This window comes from Lonchura striata, chromosome 5, assembly GCF_050655825.1.
Source record: "Lonchura striata isolate lonStrDom1 chromosome 5, ASM5065582v1, whole genome shotgun sequence".
Taxonomy (NCBI): Eukaryota; Metazoa; Chordata; class Aves; order Passeriformes; family Estrildidae; genus Lonchura; species Lonchura striata.
Genome location: NC_140707.1, coordinates 8,073,201 through 8,092,920, shown reverse-complemented (window position 1 = coordinate 8,092,920; position 19,720 = coordinate 8,073,201). Strand labels below are relative to the sequence as shown.

The 19,720-nt window shown below is 34.0% G+C and overlaps 1 protein-coding gene across 11 annotated transcripts in view; it reads left to right on the top strand.

Annotated features, from left to right (window-relative positions):
* Positions 1–19,720, top strand: part of LOC110481007 (dynein axonemal heavy chain 5) — a 141,547-nt gene that overhangs the window by 53,681 nt on the left and 68,146 nt on the right. For 9 of the 11 annotated variants that reach the window (XR_014955914.1, XM_085581150.1, XM_085581145.1 and 6 more), the window contains 18 exons: positions 503–693; positions 775–874; positions 2,112–2,248; positions 3,622–3,823; positions 4,707–4,942; positions 6,125–6,343; positions 7,055–7,117; positions 7,982–8,220; positions 9,107–9,347; positions 9,795–9,994; positions 10,790–10,943; positions 11,594–11,757; positions 12,410–12,566; positions 13,590–13,802; positions 14,576–14,800; positions 16,041–16,213; positions 17,302–17,480; positions 19,001–19,188. Coding sequence is in view for 10 of the 11 variants with exons in the window: in XM_085581150.1 (XP_085437276.1) it covers positions 503–693; positions 775–874; positions 2,112–2,248; positions 3,622–3,823; positions 4,707–4,942; positions 6,125–6,343; positions 7,055–7,117; positions 7,982–8,220; positions 9,107–9,347; positions 9,795–9,994; positions 10,790–10,943; positions 11,594–11,757; positions 12,410–12,566; positions 13,590–13,802; positions 14,576–14,800; positions 16,041–16,213; positions 17,302–17,480; positions 19,001–19,188 (3,281 nt within the window). In the remaining variant the exon portion in view is untranslated. The remainder of the gene's footprint in view (positions 1–502; positions 694–774; positions 875–2,111; positions 2,249–3,621; positions 3,824–4,706; positions 4,943–6,124; positions 6,344–7,054; positions 7,118–7,981; positions 8,221–9,106; positions 9,348–9,794; positions 9,995–10,789; positions 10,944–11,593; positions 11,758–12,409; positions 12,567–13,589; positions 13,803–14,575; positions 14,801–16,040; positions 16,214–17,301; positions 17,481–19,000; positions 19,189–19,720) is intronic. The other 2 variants (XM_085581148.1, XM_085581151.1) reach the window with 2 other exon arrangements.

Sequence of the window (19,720 nt, the reverse complement as noted above, 5' to 3'; positions counted from 1 at the left end):
ACCGTATGAAAAAAAAAATAGAGGTGTCTTTTTTCTCTTACTAATTGCCTTCAGACATTTCCATACATGGTGATGGAGCATAGTTTTGAAGCGTTTTATTGTTGCATGCCTTTAAGAAACAAAAATAAGGTCAGTTGTCTTTGGTCTCTGTAGTTTATAAGGCATACAATACTATGAGACTCTTAGGAGGTTCTGTGCCCAATTTAATATGCTGACTGGGAGTACCAGCCAGATAACAAAATTTGTGCTAAACAGAGTTTAGCTGCACCGAGAAAGTTGAAGAGAAGCTTCATGGAAAAAATAGCTTTGCACTTAGTTTTCTTTTTTGCTGCTGTAGGGGTTAGCCGTAGTTCAGGAATTCTTTTTCCCTTCAGAAATTACATCAATACTCTACATTAGGAGATATGTTTGTTGGTTTATATCAAACAATGCCTAGTTTGATGTCTTGAAAAAAATATGAACAGACTTTTGTTTTTGTCTTCTGTTTTTGTCTTTTATTTAGAAAATCACAGTATGTCTAAGCAGAAAAAATGTGCTTATCCTATAATTAGGACTAATATTAACCTATCTATACCTAATATCATCATGACACCCTCTTTGGATGAGGTACAGCAGACGCTTAATAAAGCTGTAGATAGTATTGTGAAAGTAATGAAAGGAGTTCAACATTGGAGTAAGGAGAGAATATCCAAGGTTGGTGTCTTTAACAGCCTTACTTAGAACAAATGGTGAAAAACTGCTGCAAATGAAAAATAAATATTATTCTCTCTTCAGGAGAAAGTGTTAGAGAGAAAAGTTTTTCTGTTGCACACTGGGAGCAGAGACAGTGATTCTGATGATGGAATGAAAGAGACTGGAAAGAAAAACTGCCATGGTAATGATAAACTCTGACATCAGTAAATTTGAGTGTTAGGTAAATGTGATTTATACAGAAAGTATTGGAAGATATTAATTACAAAATACATCAAAACCAGTAGACTTGATATATTTTAAACAACCTCATAGATTTTAAATTGCTTCACAGAAGAAATCTCTGGTTAGAAACCAGGTTTCCCATTTGTTGTTCTGTGGATTTGAGTAAGGGGATTTTTTTGGGCTTCTTGAAGAGTTTTAATGCTTTGGGTTATAATATATATATTGTTTACAATTATAGTAATTTTGCTACAGAATAATCTTTCATGGTTATCCAGTGTGGTTTGTAATTTGGCATGTTCAAATGGCATGTTAGAACTTGTGCTTACCCTTTAAGAAGGGTAAGTTGAACTTTCACAGTACCTGGTAGTGAATAAAAAAAATATATGTAAATTGTAATATTGGTGTAGAGAGGATTGTATATAAATGATGGAATAGACTAGAATTTCTAAAAGGCTTTTCATTATTCTGTTTTGTGACCAGACATTAAGTTGTTGAAGTCATTAGTTCAAGAAAATTTAAGATGGTATCTTTGATTGGGTTTTTCTTTTCTGAAATAGTTTAAAATCAAACAAAGTTAATTGTTCTACATTGTACTTGAGATACTAAAAAAATTACATTCGAGACTTTTTAGCTTATCTCTCTCTTATGTACCTAAAAAGTAAGATAGTAATACTTGAACTGGTTAAGAAGTTAAATTAATCTTTCAAAACTAAGAATTTTGCTTGCAAGAGATGAAACAAAAAATGATGATGTCTTTTTTGGGGACTGGTTATGGCCATCTTCTCAGAGTTAATGTTAATTTGTATTTCAAATTGTCAATTGTGCGCTATTTCAGAAAATAAAAATGCTTAGTGCTAATATATAAGTAAGCAAATGCTGATATTATAAATAAATCACTTAGGTGAAGCATACAGAATAAACCTTGAGGGAGAAGAGAAGAAGGCATAATCTGTTTGAAAGATTGGTGTGAAACTTGTTCCAAATTTGACAGGGTACCTGAATGGAACCATTTTACTAAAATGGAGATTTTTATGAATTTGTTGGATTCCTTAACTTCTAGTTGCCTTTAGGAACACCTAAGTTTAACGTGCATGCTTATTGATAAAATGTCATTCTGTTTTGTCTATAAGAATTTACTTCTCCTAACCAGTATGTCTGTCTTAAGCCTGCTTCTGTATTTGAATCTTATTTTATAGATAGTGTATCAGATGCAGCATCACTCAGTTCATCTGATGCAGTGCAAAGCCAGAGCTACTTCAAGAATGTTTCAGAGAATAAAGAAATTATTAAATTAGTATCTTTACTCAGCAGTGCCATAAATTCTACAAAAGGGGTAAGACAATTGAGATGGTAATTTGATATCACTATCTGAGGGATATTAATGTATAGCTTTTAATATACTTGGGTAATAAGGGTAGGCATTTAAAGCTGTGATTATATGTAATAATGAAAAAATTTTGGATGGTGGAAGGAAAACATTTGGCTGAAAATTTGCAAATATGCTTTAAAAGTGTAACTTGCATCAAATGTACTCTGCTCCAAGACTTGGGGGTTTGAATATTGCATAAATTAAAACATCATAAAAAAGTGTAGCTGTGTTGTGTGTAGCTAATGAAGCCAGCATTATTTCTGCCACATTACAAAGAGGTTATGAAGGTTTTTAGAGGAAAATTTGCTATCAGATTGGCATTTGTAAAATGCTGCATAGGATTTGCTTGTGTAGGTTAGGATCTTAAAGGATATCTTAAAGGATATGCATAACTTCTTTACCTTGTTCTTATTCTATTCTAAAGCATATCTTAAAGGATATTCATAACTTCTTTGCCTGGTTCTTATTCTATGCACCCTTAGTAAACTGTATTTCTTTAGGGAGCTGTGCATCAGTTTCTTCTGGGGCTGGTCCAATCTTTTATGTCTTGCCATGTGAAAATCTTTGACTCAAGGCATAGTAACTTCACTGGTACTAAAGCATAACTACCAGGCTGCTGCTGAGTAGTTGATAATGGTGGATAGTTATCATGGTATTTTGTCATATTGTAAACTTTTATAATTTGGCCAGCATTAAATGCTTGCATGTACTATATTTATTATAAGTCATGATGTGGATTATTTCTCATAGCACTCATCTCTCATTTACTTGTTTAATTAGATGCAGCGATGAATTAACTTTAACTTTCTCACATTTTTCTGAGCTCCTGAGAACCAAAAGAATAATTCTCTTTCACACTCATTAAGTGATATTCCAATCAAAGAGACCTGAATTGAGTGTAGAAATTAATGTGAAAAAAAATTGTCTCATAGCTTAATTATTTCAGAACGAATTTTTATGTTGGGCCCTGGAGCTCAGGTTTCAGTTTCTAGCCGAAGAAATGGCAGGGAAGGACAAGTGTACTGTATCTTAGTTTTAAACTTTACTTCCCACTAATTCCAATGATTTTATTGACTGAAGATTCACTTAATTGGCAAATGTTTTAACTAGTCTGACAAATTAGATGTGATGAACATAGGGTTTCTGGCATAATGTGATCAGTAATGGAACTTATCCTTTAGCATAAATTTGCCAGCAACCATTTATTTCGTGAGGAGCTTCAACCTGCTCCATGATGGAGTTTGTAGTGTACTCTAATGAGCAGCTGCTAAGAAATTATATGCATGCTATATACATGATGCTGAGAATCTTCCTTTGAACTTGTAAATGTCTTTCAGGAAGTTCTTACAGCTTTGGAAAGGTTTAGTTGTTACCACCATATATGGCAGAGAGACAAGGAGGAAACCATTGATAAATTCATGGTGGGAAACCCATTGCTCTATGAGTTTGAATCTGAAATTCTGCATTTCCAAGACCTGGACCTGAAAATTAATTCTGAGCCTGAATACGTCTGCGTGGGAGCTATTGCACTGTACACTGGTAGAGTTCAGCTTCTCTCCAGAGACATGTACTTTCTGACTCCAGTAGGAAGGAGAGATGTGGCAGTTTTGGATGGGTGAGCTAGATTAAAATGGAAAGGAGAAAGAGAGAGAGAATGGCTGTTTTCTGTTCTGGTTGTAAATGCTGCAAAGAAAACACTAACACAAGAATATCTGTGAGGCTTAGCTGGAGTTTATTGCCTCACCTGGATATGCCTGCTCACTTATGGGTTGGATGGTAGATGTTTGCCCATCCTTCTGTCACTGATTCCCAGGGGTACATATTTCATGGGAGTAAGATGATAAGTTTATTACTTTTCTCCTTGCCCAATTGCATGCAGTGAGACGGCTGAACCCCTTTCTATCTAACAATTCCACCAATGCTATGATCAAACTTTGTTTCTTCAGCTTTCATAATTAGACTCCGAATTTCCTCATGTTATCTTTTTAAAGATTAATTTTTGAAAATATTTTAGATGAGACTATAAATCAATTCATTAGTGATGTATAGGACAGAAGTTTGTATAATAGTAAATAAGCAAGATGACGAGTATGGAAACCAACTTCATCTTTCCAGTAGGCACATTCTAAAAAAAAAATCTATGATCTCTAATATCTATTAATTGTTCAATGTTTTTAGATGATCTTTCCAGTAGAAAAGATGGTAAATTCTGAGAAGAACAGGTGGAAAGCAATTGTGAATTGCAAGCTATTTTATAAACCCCTTCAAGGTGCCCATGTGATTTCATCATCTCTGTATGTGAAGGGTTAGATCAAAAAACCTGAACTGCCACTGAAGAGATCAAATGTAATTAAAAGATTGAAAGTGCTTCTTAACAAATATCTGCAATGTCTAATATCTATTTATTGTTTAATATTTTTAGCTGATCTGAAGCTAGCACTTAGATCAGAAACTAAAGCTTGGATGACATTGCTGGGGTGTCATTGCAATAAGAAGTACAGAACACAGATGGAAGCTATTTTGACTTTTATAGAGGAAACTGGCAAGAAATTAAATCGCAGCATTACAGACCTGGATGACATCAGAATAGCCATGTCAGCTTTAAAAGAGATCAGAGAACTACAGATCTCTATTGACTCCCAAATTGGCCCCATTGAGGTACTAGTAGGAATGTTGCATGTTTCAAGAGAGAAGTTATTTTCTGGCTTAAAGGTTAACAGTGAACTTTGAAAATGTATGATTTAATATGTGTTGAATGTTGAGTGACAGACCTGTTGTGTTTCTATAAACCTTTTTGTGTGAAATTCTGATTTGGGCAAATGTAAACTTGCTGAGGTGAGGTTTAGTGAACAGTATAGAAATTGAGTGATGTAGGTAAAAGGAAGATGAGAATACAGGTATTTAATGCAAGAAATCTTCATACTTTGTGGAAGAAATCTGTGTTCGAAAAGGAATGAGATTCTTAATTGTTTTTTTTAGCTAAACCTTAAGAAGAGTAAAAAGATAATATTAAGCAGACTACATGAGATTGATTGCTTTTATCAGCTGTATAAATTAAAATAAACAAAAGCAGATGACTTCCTAAAAAAGTTAATGTGATAGAATGCATTTACTGAACATTTGACAAATGGCAGGCTTAAAAACAGATGGTAACTGTTTCTCTGCATTCCTGACCAGAGTATTTATTTAAGAATGCTATAATATGGCAAAATGCACCTTTGATTTTTCAGTAGAATTCTTCTTCCTAAGACATATTCATGATTCCTGATTGCCCATAGTTTCATGATAAGTTTCCAATTCTGCAAGCAGGAGCCTTGAGTCCCGAGGCACAAGAAGTGATTCTTCAGTTCAGAAAGGGAGGTTGGCATATTTTCCACAGTGTTGCAGTAGACAGTTACGTTTCCATTTTTGCAATTTGGCTACAATTTGATCAAACTGGAAAGTATGAATGGAAATAATTCCACTTCATTAAAAAATTTTCAAATGAAATTGCCACAGGTTTATTGCTACCCTACCCTGTGCTAATTTATAGAAAGTCAATATAATTTGTGTTTTAGTGAAAAATCACTAAGGGTTTTCACTATGTAGACTGTTCATATGTTGGTGATGCAAGCTGATATCAATGGTCTAAGAAAGAAATGCAGATGTTTCTTCCAGGTTGGTATTGGTTTGCCCAATTTTGATAATGGCTATGCAAGAAGAACAGATTTTTTTTTTCTAACAAATCATTCTCTGTTCTGAAAAAATTTAAATGATAGCATTTTAAATATGTTTTCCATATATGTTTATAAAGTTAATTGAAGTTACCATTTTATGTATCTTGATCCAAATTTCTGGCAGGAATCCTATGCTATGTTGAGCAAATATGATCTACTTGTTGCCAAGGAAGAGACAGAGAAGGTGGACACATTGCACTACACTTGGGAAAAACTGCTAATCCGTGCAAATGAAGTGCAGGATGAGCTTGTTGCTTTGCAGCCGAACTTCAGAGGAGAGCTTATTAGTGCTGTGAAGAATTTTACTGAAGACTGTGCACAGTTCTACTCAGATTATGATCAGGCATGTGTTTCTATTTTATTCTATTAGAGAAATTCTTAAGGAGAGATGGGAACATGGAAAGGTTTTTGGATTTGACTAATTAATAGGATGGACCTTGACTGTTGAATAGGTTTATTCTTGTTAAAATGGTGTTTGGGTTTCAGTTCAGGGCAGGTTTGTTTAATGTTTTGTATATGGCTGATGAAAGTAACGTGGTAATCAGTTCCTAAAAATTAAGAATTGAGATGTTTAAGGTTTTTGGAAAGCATCTAGTTATCAGGAACAAATGTGAAGACTAGGATTAATGATAAATTATGTTAGCATCAGAAAACTCTTCTTTCTTTCTGATATATGTACAAGTGACTTAAGCTCTCACATTCTTTTTCATTCGAATGAATGAAGGTGAACTAATCTTGCATCATCTTTTAAGTAATGCTGACTTTTACTCAAAAAATGAGCTACGACTTCATAGATTTTGTAGTGTAATTGAAAGTTTCTGCATTAAAAATACAATTAGTTGTCTTATTTGAATTTTTAAAATCTATTTAAAATAGTGTTCGTTCTAGTAGATTAACTGTCATCCTTTGGTTCATTTGGTATCTGATCTGTGGAGGGGATCTGGAGGCTGCAAAAGTGTTTGAGGTTAGCATTTGGAAAATGCTGATTAGAAATAAGTTGTGGTTATTCTCACCCTCTAAATTGATTTATTGATTTTTTTTTTTTTCCTTTTAGAATGGGCCAATGGTGCTTGGTTTAACACCTCAGGAAGCCAATGACAGGCTTACTATATTCCAGGTGCTGTTAATTCTCACACAACTTAGTACAAATGAGCTAATACATAAAGACTCTGAGAAGGAATCTCAGTAGTTGAATGAACTTTCATCGATAGACAGGGTTACTGATTTGGCAAAGCCTGTTTTGTCTTAGTGAAAGCTATGTTGGAATTTTTCTATGCATTTGCAAGGAGTTCTGTTAAAATACAATTTTTTTAGGAGTTAACAGAAAGACCTTCCCACAAGTTTAGTGTATTTGGCTATAGACAATTTGTTCATTACTGTGGTTTTTTTTGTTTGTTTTTTTTTTGGTTGAAGTCTGTCTTTGTATCATTATTAATATCTATTCCTACAATAACAACTTTTAATGCTTCTGCTTTTCCCATACTGCTATTCAATTTACTTCCTACTATGTTCCCTGAGTTATATTGCAATTGTCAATTAAATTATGTTTTTCTTTTCTGCTTTAATGCTAGTAATTCTTTCTTCAATAGTCAATAAGATTTGCACAGCATACTTGGAGAGGTAGAATTTGCTGTATCCAACTTTTATTTCTTTGTGTGTCATGCTTCACCTCTTTCAAGTGCAGTCTTAGCATTTATTGTTCTGGCACTGTGCCACATGAAGTAAATGGTTTTCCTGTCAGCTTCAGAGATGTGCCTCCAAGCTAGCTAAAAGTTACTTTTCTCAAGAAAATTGTTGACAAAACTGTTGACAGTGTAAGCTGTTACTATCTCTTTATAGCTTTCTATTCTTTCATAGATTTTAGTCTAATTCAGCTTTAATAATAATTTTGGATCTTGGATATTTAGTAGTTTTTATTAACTTTTAATTTATTTATTATTATTTAGCTATTTTGTTTAATGTTTTTCTTTTTCTTTCTCAGAATCGATGTGATAATCTCTTTCGGAAATACATTACCTGTACAGGTGGAGAAGATCTTTTTGGTTTGCCAGTTACTCGATGTCCTCACCTGCTTGAAATAAAGAAGCAGCTGAATCTGTTGCAGAAACTCTATAATCTATATAACAGTGTCATTGACACAATCAGTGGCTACTATGATATTCTTTGGTTGGAATTAGACATTGAAAAAATTAATAGTGAACTTATGGAATTTCAGAACAGGTAAGAAACTGATGGTGTGTTAAAACTGCCTAAAGTACTTATTGATTATGATTATAATTAGTTATATATATATATGTGTGTATATATATATATATGTATATATATATGTATATATATATATACATATATATATAATTGGTATATATATACAAATAATCATATATTAGCATGTATTTATTTAGTGAGGCATGAAAAACGTAAATTTAAATTGAAAAATTTATCCATTACTAATGTAATAAAAATCAAGAAAAAATTAGATTCAAAAAGCTGAGCATTATTATTCCTTAGACAGATTCTTGTCTACCTTTTAAAATAATATGTTAAAATTTTTATTTATTTTGTCCATGAAGGAAAGTTTCACCTTTTTATTGTAGTATTTTTGTTCATGAGAGACATGAGAGATATTTTTTTTTTGCTAGATGTCAAAGGCAAGTTAGTGAATTGATGAATAGTTTTTTTACAAAATGTGTTACATTGTACACATAGAAGCTGAACTTTTCCTCAAACCAGGAATAAAAAAAACTAAAGAAGTAAACCCTGGGGAGGAGTTTTTTTCTAGAGCTCAGAGCAATGCATATCATCAGTCTCCCCAGAAGATGAAATTGAGATTAGAACAATTCAACTGATTTTGAAGATTGCTTGCACAGAATTATTAAAATTATGCAGCTACACTCCTTAAGGGGAAGCTGTAGGTGCCTACCTAGATATCAGTTATTGAAATAAACTGGAAACAGATTTTCTCACATGGAGAAGCATGTAGAGAAACTCCAAATTAAAGGTAAACTGAATTTGGAAGGTATGTGTTCTGCTGTTAAAACCATATAATGTGACTTTAAAGAAAGAATATTTTAAACTCTTTGAAAAAGCTTGCTTTATCTCCATGTAGGTGCTGTAAACTCCCTTGTGCTGTAAAGGAATGGCAGCCTTTTCTTGACCTACTGAAGACCATAGAGGACTTCAGTGACTGTTGCCCATTGCTTGAGAACATGTCAAGTAAAGCAATGATGCCTCGTCACTGGAACCAGATTATGGATCTCACTGAACACAGATTTGATGTGGAGAGTGAAACATTCAAACTGAGGAATATAATGGAAGCTCCATTACTAAGATATAAAGAGGAAATAGAGGTATTGTGAAGGAAGAAATATGGAAACATGAAACCAACAATCTGTATAGTATAGGAGTATCAGTAGCAAGAAGGAAATCAGAACATTTCTGTAAAAAGGACAGAGAAATGGACTATCACTTCAGATTTTTGTAAAATTATGACACAAATATATTGTGGTCTCAACTTATTTTTTTAAGTCATGCCATTTGTGAGGGTACCTTGCTTTGTGACATTAAACTTACGAAAAGTATTCACTATGTCATTATTTTATTCCCACCACAGTTGATTAAATTGTGATGTGGTATACAGATTATTAGCTAAGGTATTTGTATATCTGTAGACCTTTCCACTAAATACTTGCTCCTGAGCCTAATGTTACTTAGTGTTAAAGGAAATAAGAGCTAGATTCATACACCAGGCATTTGAAGGATTCATATCTTGTTTTGACATCCTCTTTATTTAAAAGGATATCTGCCTAAGTGCTGTGAAGGAGAGAGACATCGAGCAGAAGTTAAAACAAGTGATAGCTGAATGGGATAACAAGATGTTTGTCTTTGCAAACTTTAAAACTCGTGGGGAGCTTCTTTTAAGAGGTGACAGCACATCAGAAACGATTGCTGCGCTGGAGGACAGCTTGATGATTCTTGGTTCTCTCATGAATAACAGGTAACAGGAAAGGGAGGGAGGGAATGGAGGGAGAGATAAAAATATTAGCAAAAGGCTTTGTTTTAGTGAACAAATCTATCACAGATAAGAAGGTAAAGAAACATCTAGATAAAACTTAAGAGCTTGCTTGTCCTTGTTCATGGGTTAGTTCTTACTGTATCTCATTTATGCCCTCAATAAGTTATTTTGAAAACATGTTGCTGCAGCTCTGATTTTTTGAATAAACAGCTGAAAAGTTTTCATTGCTGCAAGAAAGTGGGGACATAAGAGAGAACACTGCCTGGCTACGGCAGGCATGCTATGGTCATGACAGGCACTGCTACTCTGCCCCTGCGATAGGTCATTGCCTCGTGGCAAAGGTGCTGAAAGTCCCAATTAAAGTGAACTTAAGTTTATCTGATTTCACATGCCAAAAGACACAGATAAATAAGGAACACAGAACCTGATCATCAGGCAGATGCTCAAAAGCACGGGTTTAAGGAGAGTTCAGGAACTCTGTGAGTTTACAGCTTTCAAGATGTTGAGTAGTCCCTTTACCTTGGAGTGAAATTGAAGTCTTGCTCCCATCCCTCTTCTGTTGGATCAGAGCTGTGCTATACACCTTGTGTACACAGCAGCAAGTTGGAACTGATTGGATTTAGATCTGCCAACAAGCTGAATTAAGTTTCTATACTTTCACTTGAAAAATTTTAAGCATAAAAACTAGTCCTCATCCTGTGACTTATATGCTGCTTTTCAAGAGTCTTGTTTTCTTCTTGAAATAAAGAAATGTCTCTTTTTTTTTTTTCATTGTAGATACAATACACCATTCAAGACACAGATTCAGAAATGGGTGCACTGTCTTTCCAACACAACGTATATAATTGAGAACTGGCTGACTGTGCAGAACTTGTGGATTTATTTAGAAGCTGTTTTTATTGGTGGTGATATAGCAAGACAGCTTCCAAAGGTTTTTAGACATGCCTTTTTTCAGTTTGCTTATCAACGTTTTAAGAATAAAACTTAACTGTGATGTCATAATTGATGAAGTAACATAAATTTATTTTCTTTAATATTTAACAAAACTGGTCTTGCTAGGAAATTAGTAAGCAGTGCCAGTGTGTGAGAAAGAATAATAACATCATATGATCTGTTTGATCTTTTGATTTTAGATTGTAAAGCTGTTAGCTAATATGTATTAAAACATTGTGCCTAGTAGTAGCCTTGTGTAGTAATACTTACTGCTAGCATAGTAGTATCTAGGAATTCTTATCTTAAAATTTCTGCATTATTTTTCAAATTAAAAATTAACTTTAGTTTTAGAAAAAAAAATTCTTCAGATTGGAAGCTTCAATTCAAATATAATGAGTTTTCTGTCTTTTTCTCTAGAAATGTAAGAGAAAGTACATAGTAGGCTTGACAGCCAAGTATAAAATAAGCTCTGTTGTGTAAGCAGAAATAATTGTGTCTAAGCTGAAGTATTTCTAAAAGACATGATTACTAGTGAGTTGATTACTGTTGAGATTGCTGGGTGCTGGTTCTGCAAGCAGGTGCCTTTTCCCTCTTCTCTTTTCCTTCTTCCCTTTCTTTCATTCTATATTCACTGTCATGTTTCAACAGGAAGCAAAGTGTTTCTCTAACATTGATAAATCCTGGGTGAGAATCATGACCCGAGCTCATGAAACACCTAATGTTGTTCAGTGCTGTGTTGGAGATGAGATAATGGGACAGTTATTGCCACATTTACTGCAACAGCTTGAAATCTGTCAGAAATCACTCACAGGGTAAGATTACCATGAAACCACGTTCTTGGTCAGATGGTTGTGCATTATGTAACTGGGGAAAAAGCAATTGCTCAAGTACTGTCCCATGAACTTTGAAAATATCATGTTCTTATTCTACTATGAATGCAGTTGAACTGAGCAAACAATTTAGCAGGGTAATACAACATCTCCAAAGAAACTAACTCATGGATAAGTATTTGATTTGTGGCTAAGGTGTCACTCATTGTCTCTGTTGAAACCAAACCTGGTTTCAGCCTAGTTTCAATCCAGAAGGCAGTCTAGATTTCTGTCTCCCATTCATACCTTTCATAGATCTGGGAGACCTTCAGCTTGAGAGATGTAAAGAGCAAGTAAAAGAGTCAATGTAGAAATATTTTATTTCAGTTTAGTTTATTTTCTTTTTACTGGTGTTTAGATTACAGCAAATAATAAAAGTTTTCCATAAAATGATTTCTGATGCTAAAACAGTAGCTTTAAAGCAGATGCTTAACATGACTGTATGATGGATAAAAATTATCATTGCTACAGCTAAAAATGGTATAAGAAATTGTGAGAAATACCACTTTTAAAGGGTAGAGGATGTATAAATTAACCCATATCACTTACCATCTACTCCTTCCTGGCTTCTCTACCAATTTTTTTAAAAATACAGGTACCTGGAGAAAAAGCGCCTGCTATTTCCACGATTCTTCTTTGTGTCAGATCCTGCTCTCTTAGAAATTCTTGGTCAGGCATCCAACTCTCACAATATCCAGGCACATCTGCTGAATGTGTTTGACAACATTAAAAACGTCAAGTTCCATGAAAGGGTATGTACTGCCCACACCTCAATGTTACATTTCTTCACATTAACAACGTCTGATACTTGCTAAATTAGAGAGCTACTCAGTTGCATAAGGCATTCAGCTGTTTTACTTTATTCAGTAACTATTTGATGCTGAGTAGGCTTTCTTCATTTAAGATTTTTTTAATATCCTCATTTATGATGTAGTAAAACTTCATGTAGAATAGCAAAACAAAAATTTACAACAGTGCTTAAATTTCAGAAAAATCCATCCATGTACTGAACTTTTTTTCTGTGGCTTCCTCTCAAATAAACTTTTTAGTCTTTATGAGCTTATTTGTATCTTTACATTGCCTGTATTTGTATTTTTCCATTCATGTTTTGATTTTAAGAAAAAGTGTATATACTGTCTCTCCTGTTTCTGACCTGCCCTTACTATACCTTCACACACAATGTTTGAAGAACACTCTTCTTATACCTTTTACAAGAACAGATAGCAATATTTTCTCCTTATGTATGCATTTTCTTAGAAAATAATTCCCTCCCCAAACTTTTGAAATTCCTCTGATATTCCATGTTCCTTAACTTTTCTCCTTTCATTAGTTTTGATTCTAAAGTTGTAAATTTTGTTAGGCTGCTAACCCACCAATAATGGGGCAAGGTTTCCTTTATTGTGGCTGGAAAGTGGATGTTACAGAATCACAAAATGGGACAGGTTCAAAGGGACCACAGTGAGTAGTCTGCTCCTGCCTACCTGCTCAAACAGGGTCATTCTAGAGCGCATGGGACAGGATTGCCATTGAAACTTTAGTGAGATTCAGGAATTGTCAATATATTAGGTTTTGTCTCCTTGTTCATGGCAGTGTTTTGTTTAAAGCTTTTCTGCATAGCAAAATAATGATTTAATAGTCTTTACATTTCATTGAACGAGTTGATATAATTTATTAGTTACTTAAATCAGTGTAATGGAGTGATTGCAGGAAAATATGAGGTATTGTAAAGAAAAATAATATATCTAAAACCACAAGATATTTTTTTCTTTTATTAGATATATGATCGTATATTGTCATTCAGTTCACGAGAGGGTGAGACTGTAGAGCTGACTAGACCTGTAATGGCTGAAGGTAATGTGGAAGTATGGCTCAGTTCTCTGTTGAAGGAATCCCAGCTATCCCTTCATCAAGTTATTCGCCAAGCAGCTATGGACATCCAGGAAACAAGTTTTGAGATTACTGAATTTCTTTCTACTTATCCAGCCCAGGTAATATCATTGTTAAACAAATGAAGAATTATTCTCATATATGTATCAAGTTTTTTTCTTGTCTTTTCATTCAAAGTTGCAGCCAGTGTTAAATACAGAACTAGCATCTAATTTTATTTGAATCTTCTCAGTCTTTTAAGTTTCAGCTTCACATAGCTGAAGCCAAAACAACTTACCCTTAAGTTCCTGTTTAAAAAGATGCTGAATGCAATGAATTAATGTAATGAAATTAACACTATTTCTTTACAAGCTTAATACTTGACTACTGGAGGAAAAGTAGTAAAATTGTATGTTTGTTCATATATTCAGGATGCTATGTATTGCTAAAGACTTGAAACTGAGCATAGTATTGAGAGAAAATTAATTTTTAGTAGAAGCTTCACTTGTGATCAGGAATGTTGTTGGAGATGGAATAAAGGCTTTCTGAATTACTACAAAAATATTTCAAATTGAAGCACTAATTATTCACTGGCTAGTTATTACTTATATAAAGTATATTTGTTGCATATAGTATTTTTATATATGCTGTAAATTATATTGAGCAGTTGTATAAGCAATGCACTGTAGGCAGTATCTATGAGACTGAAGTACAGGTTTAACTGTGTTTATGAATGCAGTTGGGACACACAAAACATGAACTCTGTATGAATGCATAGAAAGTAATTTTATACATATAGTAGGAGAAAAATTGCTTTAGTTTTTCTGTGTCTGTGAATGTACATTTTAGGTGAAAGAGAAACAATTATGACGCATATACTTCTGTGTTTCCTAAGGTTGGGTTATTGGGGATCCAAATGATTTGGACAAGAGACTCAGAAGAAGCTTTGACTCTTGCCAAGCAGGATAAAAAAGTTATGCGTAAGACAAACCAGTTTTTCCTGGATCTTCTGAACATGTTGATAGATATGGCAACAAAAGATCTTAGTCCATTTGAGCGAGTTAAATATGAGACATTAATCACTATTCATGTGCATCAGAGGGACATTTTTGATGGTCTTGTAAGTATTAAAAAACTAACAATGAATTATGAGGGGTTTTTCACATTACATAATGTGAAATGATAAGAAAATATTATGATACCTATGATCTCTGGCCTCATAAGATAAACATTTAATTTCATTACTGTAATGATTATGTGTCCTGGAATAAAAGTGCTGGTGCTGCTTCAACCAAATCTCAATTTCCTTTTAAGTAATTCAGTGGCTTTTCCTCTCCCCAAGCAGTAGCAGAATTTTGTCATGTTTCATGTTGGTCCACTAAAGTTAATAGAGTCTCTGTAGCATGATCAGTTAGGGACTTCTTTTTCCTCATACATTTTGTTGCAAGTAATTTTCTTTTTTCTGGACTGCATAATGAATTTCTGCAAATAAATAAAATGAATAGAGTTATAGTACAGGAAAAAGGTTGAAGCTGGTATTCTCTCTGTTCTACTTTCAATAGCATACCTAATTATTACCCAGGGATTTCTTTATTCATTTGCACCTTCTCATGCTGACACAGGATGCTAAAATAAGGAAAATGAAAGCATTTAGCTTAATAAAACTAAAGCTAACATACCCTTTTACCTATAGGAAGTTCTGGACCTGATTCTGAAATTAAGCTGTCCAAGTAAAGAATTAGTGACTTTTGACCCATTATTAATAGGCAGCATTTATCTTTTAATTGTAGAATCATTTATTTCCAGTATAATAATTTTATGTAAAGTGTAATTTTTAGATACAAATTAAATTATTTTTTTAAATCCTATTTTAATATTCAATAGAGCAACTGTGACTTATTCTCAGTTCTGTTGAATTCCTTACATACTATCAGCACCATGACACTGCAGGAAATATCTTTTTTCCCAATATGCATGTGGTTTCATGCAGTTGTCATAGCAGTTACAAATATCACATTATGTACTTCTGACTCATGCAAAAGTGGCAGAGAAGACTAAAAGGAATGGCAATTTTAAGGTTAAACTGAAATGACTCTTGTTTGAGGCTTATGGACTGTTAATTTGTATTTAGAATTTTGACACACTCATCTAAAACCTGAAGTTCCTCGCCCAAGTATGCTATTGAACAATAATACATTAGCAATTTTTGTGATAAAAAGCCAGATAGATTCACCACTATCCACTATATTTCACTATGTTTGCAGTGCTACCTTTGAATTTACTACTTAGATGGTACAATATAAATTTGAAAGTAAATGTGAACGATGAATGCCACAGCCTTGTCTTCCCTCTTTTCTTAGTGCTGCATGCATATCAAGAGCCCTACGGACTTTGAATGGCTGAAACAATGTAGATTTTATTTTAATGAAGACTCTGATAAAATGGTGGTTAAGATCACTGATGTGAGCTTTACATACCAGAATGAATTCTTGGGCTGTACTGACAGGCTTGTCATAACACCTCTTACAGACAGGTGAAAAAGACTAATTTTATTCCTTTAATCTTTGCTGCCAAACCTCAGCTTTTACAAGAGCAATTTTGTCATTCCTGTTGGATGCAACATTGATCTCTGCAGTTTATCCTTCACAGTCTTGTCAAAGTCAGTACTTTGATATGGAATGCTTGAATATTTTTGTTTCTGTGCCCTATAATGTGAATAATTTTCTCCCACGTACTTGCACTGGTCTCTACTTTCATCATGTAAGTGACTTGCATTCTTATGTACATGAAGCCAACATACCTGAGGATCTGATATATCCAACAGATAAAATATGTAGAGATATAAGACAAAAGTAGGTGTTTACAGACAAGCTAATGAAAAGAGCTAAGAAAGAACAGACAGGAAAAGCAAAAGAAAGAACAGACAGGAAAAGCAATTTTTATTCAGTTACAGTAGTTTGGAGAGCTTTGATCTAAAAGGATGTTGAAAGAATTGCAATCCTATTATCAGAGAGATATACCTGTCTAACTCAAATAGCACAAAGAATACTTTATAACCTATCATTGGCAAAAATAAAGGCATTGTTTGGTTGACTGTAGTCTATTTTTTTTAACTATTCCATACAAAAAAAATCTAGAGCTAGTCTTGATATATAATTATTAGCTGGTGTTTTCCTGAATTATGCATTGATGTTTCATTTATGAAAATGGGATGCACTGTGTGATCAAATTTCGAAGACGGACGAGAAAGGAAAGGTTAGACATCTTTCATTATTGTACTCCACAGAATAATGTGTTTCAAAGCTACTCCAGAGAAAATAACTCAGTATCCAAGCTATTAAAACTAAGATTAGGCAGCATCTCTGTATCTGCTTTCTTCCCTTCTTGTGATCTTACAGATTGCTGATAATTGAGGATTATCTGTTCTCTCACTTTATGTATGATGAAATGAACCTTAATATATATTCACTGCATCAGAGACGAAGTGAAGGGGTTTTGTCCTTACTGATATAAATTATAATTAGTGGAATATAATTTCAGCACTTCCCTTTTCTCCTTAAATCAGACCTTGTGCAAGTTCCTCTAGCACTGTACAGAAATCTATTGATTGTTGCCTTTTAGATGTTACATCACTTTGGCTCAAGCTTTGGGCATGAACATGGGTGGAGCACCTGTGGGACCTGCAGGAACAGGAAAAACTGAAACTGTGAAAGATATGGGAAGGTGCCTTGGAAAATATGTAGTGGTCTTCAACTGTTCAGACCAGATGGATTTCCGAGGACTTGGGAGGATCTTCAAAGGTAAGATGTGTACCAAAGGTAAGCTGTTGGCCAGTCAATTATTTTCTGAGGTGCATAAAGCACAGTATAACAAACTGGATAGAGAAAGTAGTTGTTCCATGGTACTTAGCCTAGGTGGCCTCATCTTAAGTACTCTGCAGTTCTGGAATCAACAATACAACAATATATTAAAATATTAGAATATATCCAAATGACAGCAAAAAAGATGGTGAAAGAGCTAGAGGACATAAGAGGAACAGCTGAATATACTATGTTTGTTTTGCTCTGAGAGACTGAGGGGTACCCTCACTGCTGTTTATAACTTCCTCATGAGGGGCAGTGGAGATGGAGGTGCTGATCTCTCTGGTGTCTGATAAAAGGATATGGGGGAACGGCTTGAACTGCATGGGGTGAAATTCAAGCTAGGTATTCATGGAGAAGTGTGGTCAAGCACTGGAACAAACTCTCCAAGGAAGCCTTTGGGGTCTCAAGCCTTTGACTGTCCAAATGGTGCTTAGACAATTATCTTATATATTTGGTTTAACTTTTAAATACACATTTGTGGAGCCAGGAGTTCTACTTGTTGATCCTTGTGAGTCCTTTATATGTCAGTCCTTTATGCCCTGAGATATGATTTTATGAACTATGTGAAAGTTTCAAATAAGTGGGCATCTCCATGAAACAAGGTTGAGACATAACTAGCACATGGTTTCATGTTTTTAATAAATGCAAGTAATTAATACCTTTTTATGTGTATAAAATACAGTTGCAACAGTCTTCAGTAAATAGAAATGCTATGAAAACATGACACAGTTTATGAAAGGATAAATAAAGTCATTTAAAATGACTTAAAGTCACAAGGAGAACTGTTGCTATGAAGAGAAAATGCTATGAAATTTATTGGAAACTGAACTGGTGGGACACACTGAATTTTAATTTCAGTATTTTGTCTCAATCAAATATTGAAGGTTTATATCAGTAGAAGGAAATGCATGGGTAGTTCTAGATATGTTAAAAACAATTGGCAGAGCTCACTGAAATTATTTGCAGATGACATTTTTTAGGTATCTGAAGTTTATACCTGTCAGCCATGGCAGATGTCAAAATTAGAGACAAAATGGAAGTTCTTGACTATTGTATTGTTGCAAGTGAATGTATCTATGGTTTTGGGTTTTTTTTCTCCAAAAAATCCACGGAAAAATACACCTCCAGCTTAGACTGACCACCCGCATCTTTATGCAACTGTATTGTTCATTTTAATATATACAATAAGCTGTTGACAACCTGTCCTATTTTCATTCAATTACTGCAAGAATTTTTTTGGGAGGTAAAGAGGAACAGGAAAACATTCATGATAGAAGAAGAAAAAGAGAAGAAATCAAAGAACATAGTATCCTAGAAAATCTTAAGGATTTTGTGAATTTGTATTTTCTTACTTGAAAATAAATTAAAATTCTTTTCTTTGTTCCTTTCCCAACCCTCAAAAATAAACACTTACCAAAAAACAGTGATTGTATGCTTAGTTGCTTTTCTCTTTGAAGGTCTTGCTCAATCTGGCTCCTGGGGTTGCTTTGATGAATTCAATCGTATTGATTTATCAGTGCTATCAGTAGCTGCACAACAAATAGCAATTGTGTTGACATGTAAGAAGAAACGCAAAAAAAGGTTTATTTTTACTGATGGAGACAATGTAGAAATGAACCCAGAATTTGGCATCTTTCTTACTATGGTAAGTATTCAGTAAGTTTCTAATATACCAGTGATGATTGTACAATAATCAAGTCTAACATGGTGCTTGCTAACTCATATGTCATTCAGTTCTTAGAACTGACTCACTGATAGTTTGAGAACATTGAGCATTGCCACAAACACAGTTTACAGGATCTTGTTTCGATAATGTCAAGCACATGCAACTAACAAATGCAGGCAGCACCATAAATACAAGTTATCTCAATTTCAGATTGCTTCTATATGGCAAATTCTGGCTCCCAAAGTATGCCTTTTTCTACAATTACAGAAAAATTGCTATAGAGATATAGGTAGGAGTAGCTAGTAGAAATAGGACCTAAAAAAAAGATCAGATTAGAAATGCTTAGGTGGGACATTTTTCATATCTCATTGTTATAATAGAGGGGAAAATTATGTAGAGATATGGTGGTAAGTTTGCATGGGAATTAATTTTGACATGTGACTTAAAGCCAACAAATTATTTTTACCTACCAAGATGGCATATTCCTTTGCTGATTCTTCTGTTTGTGCAA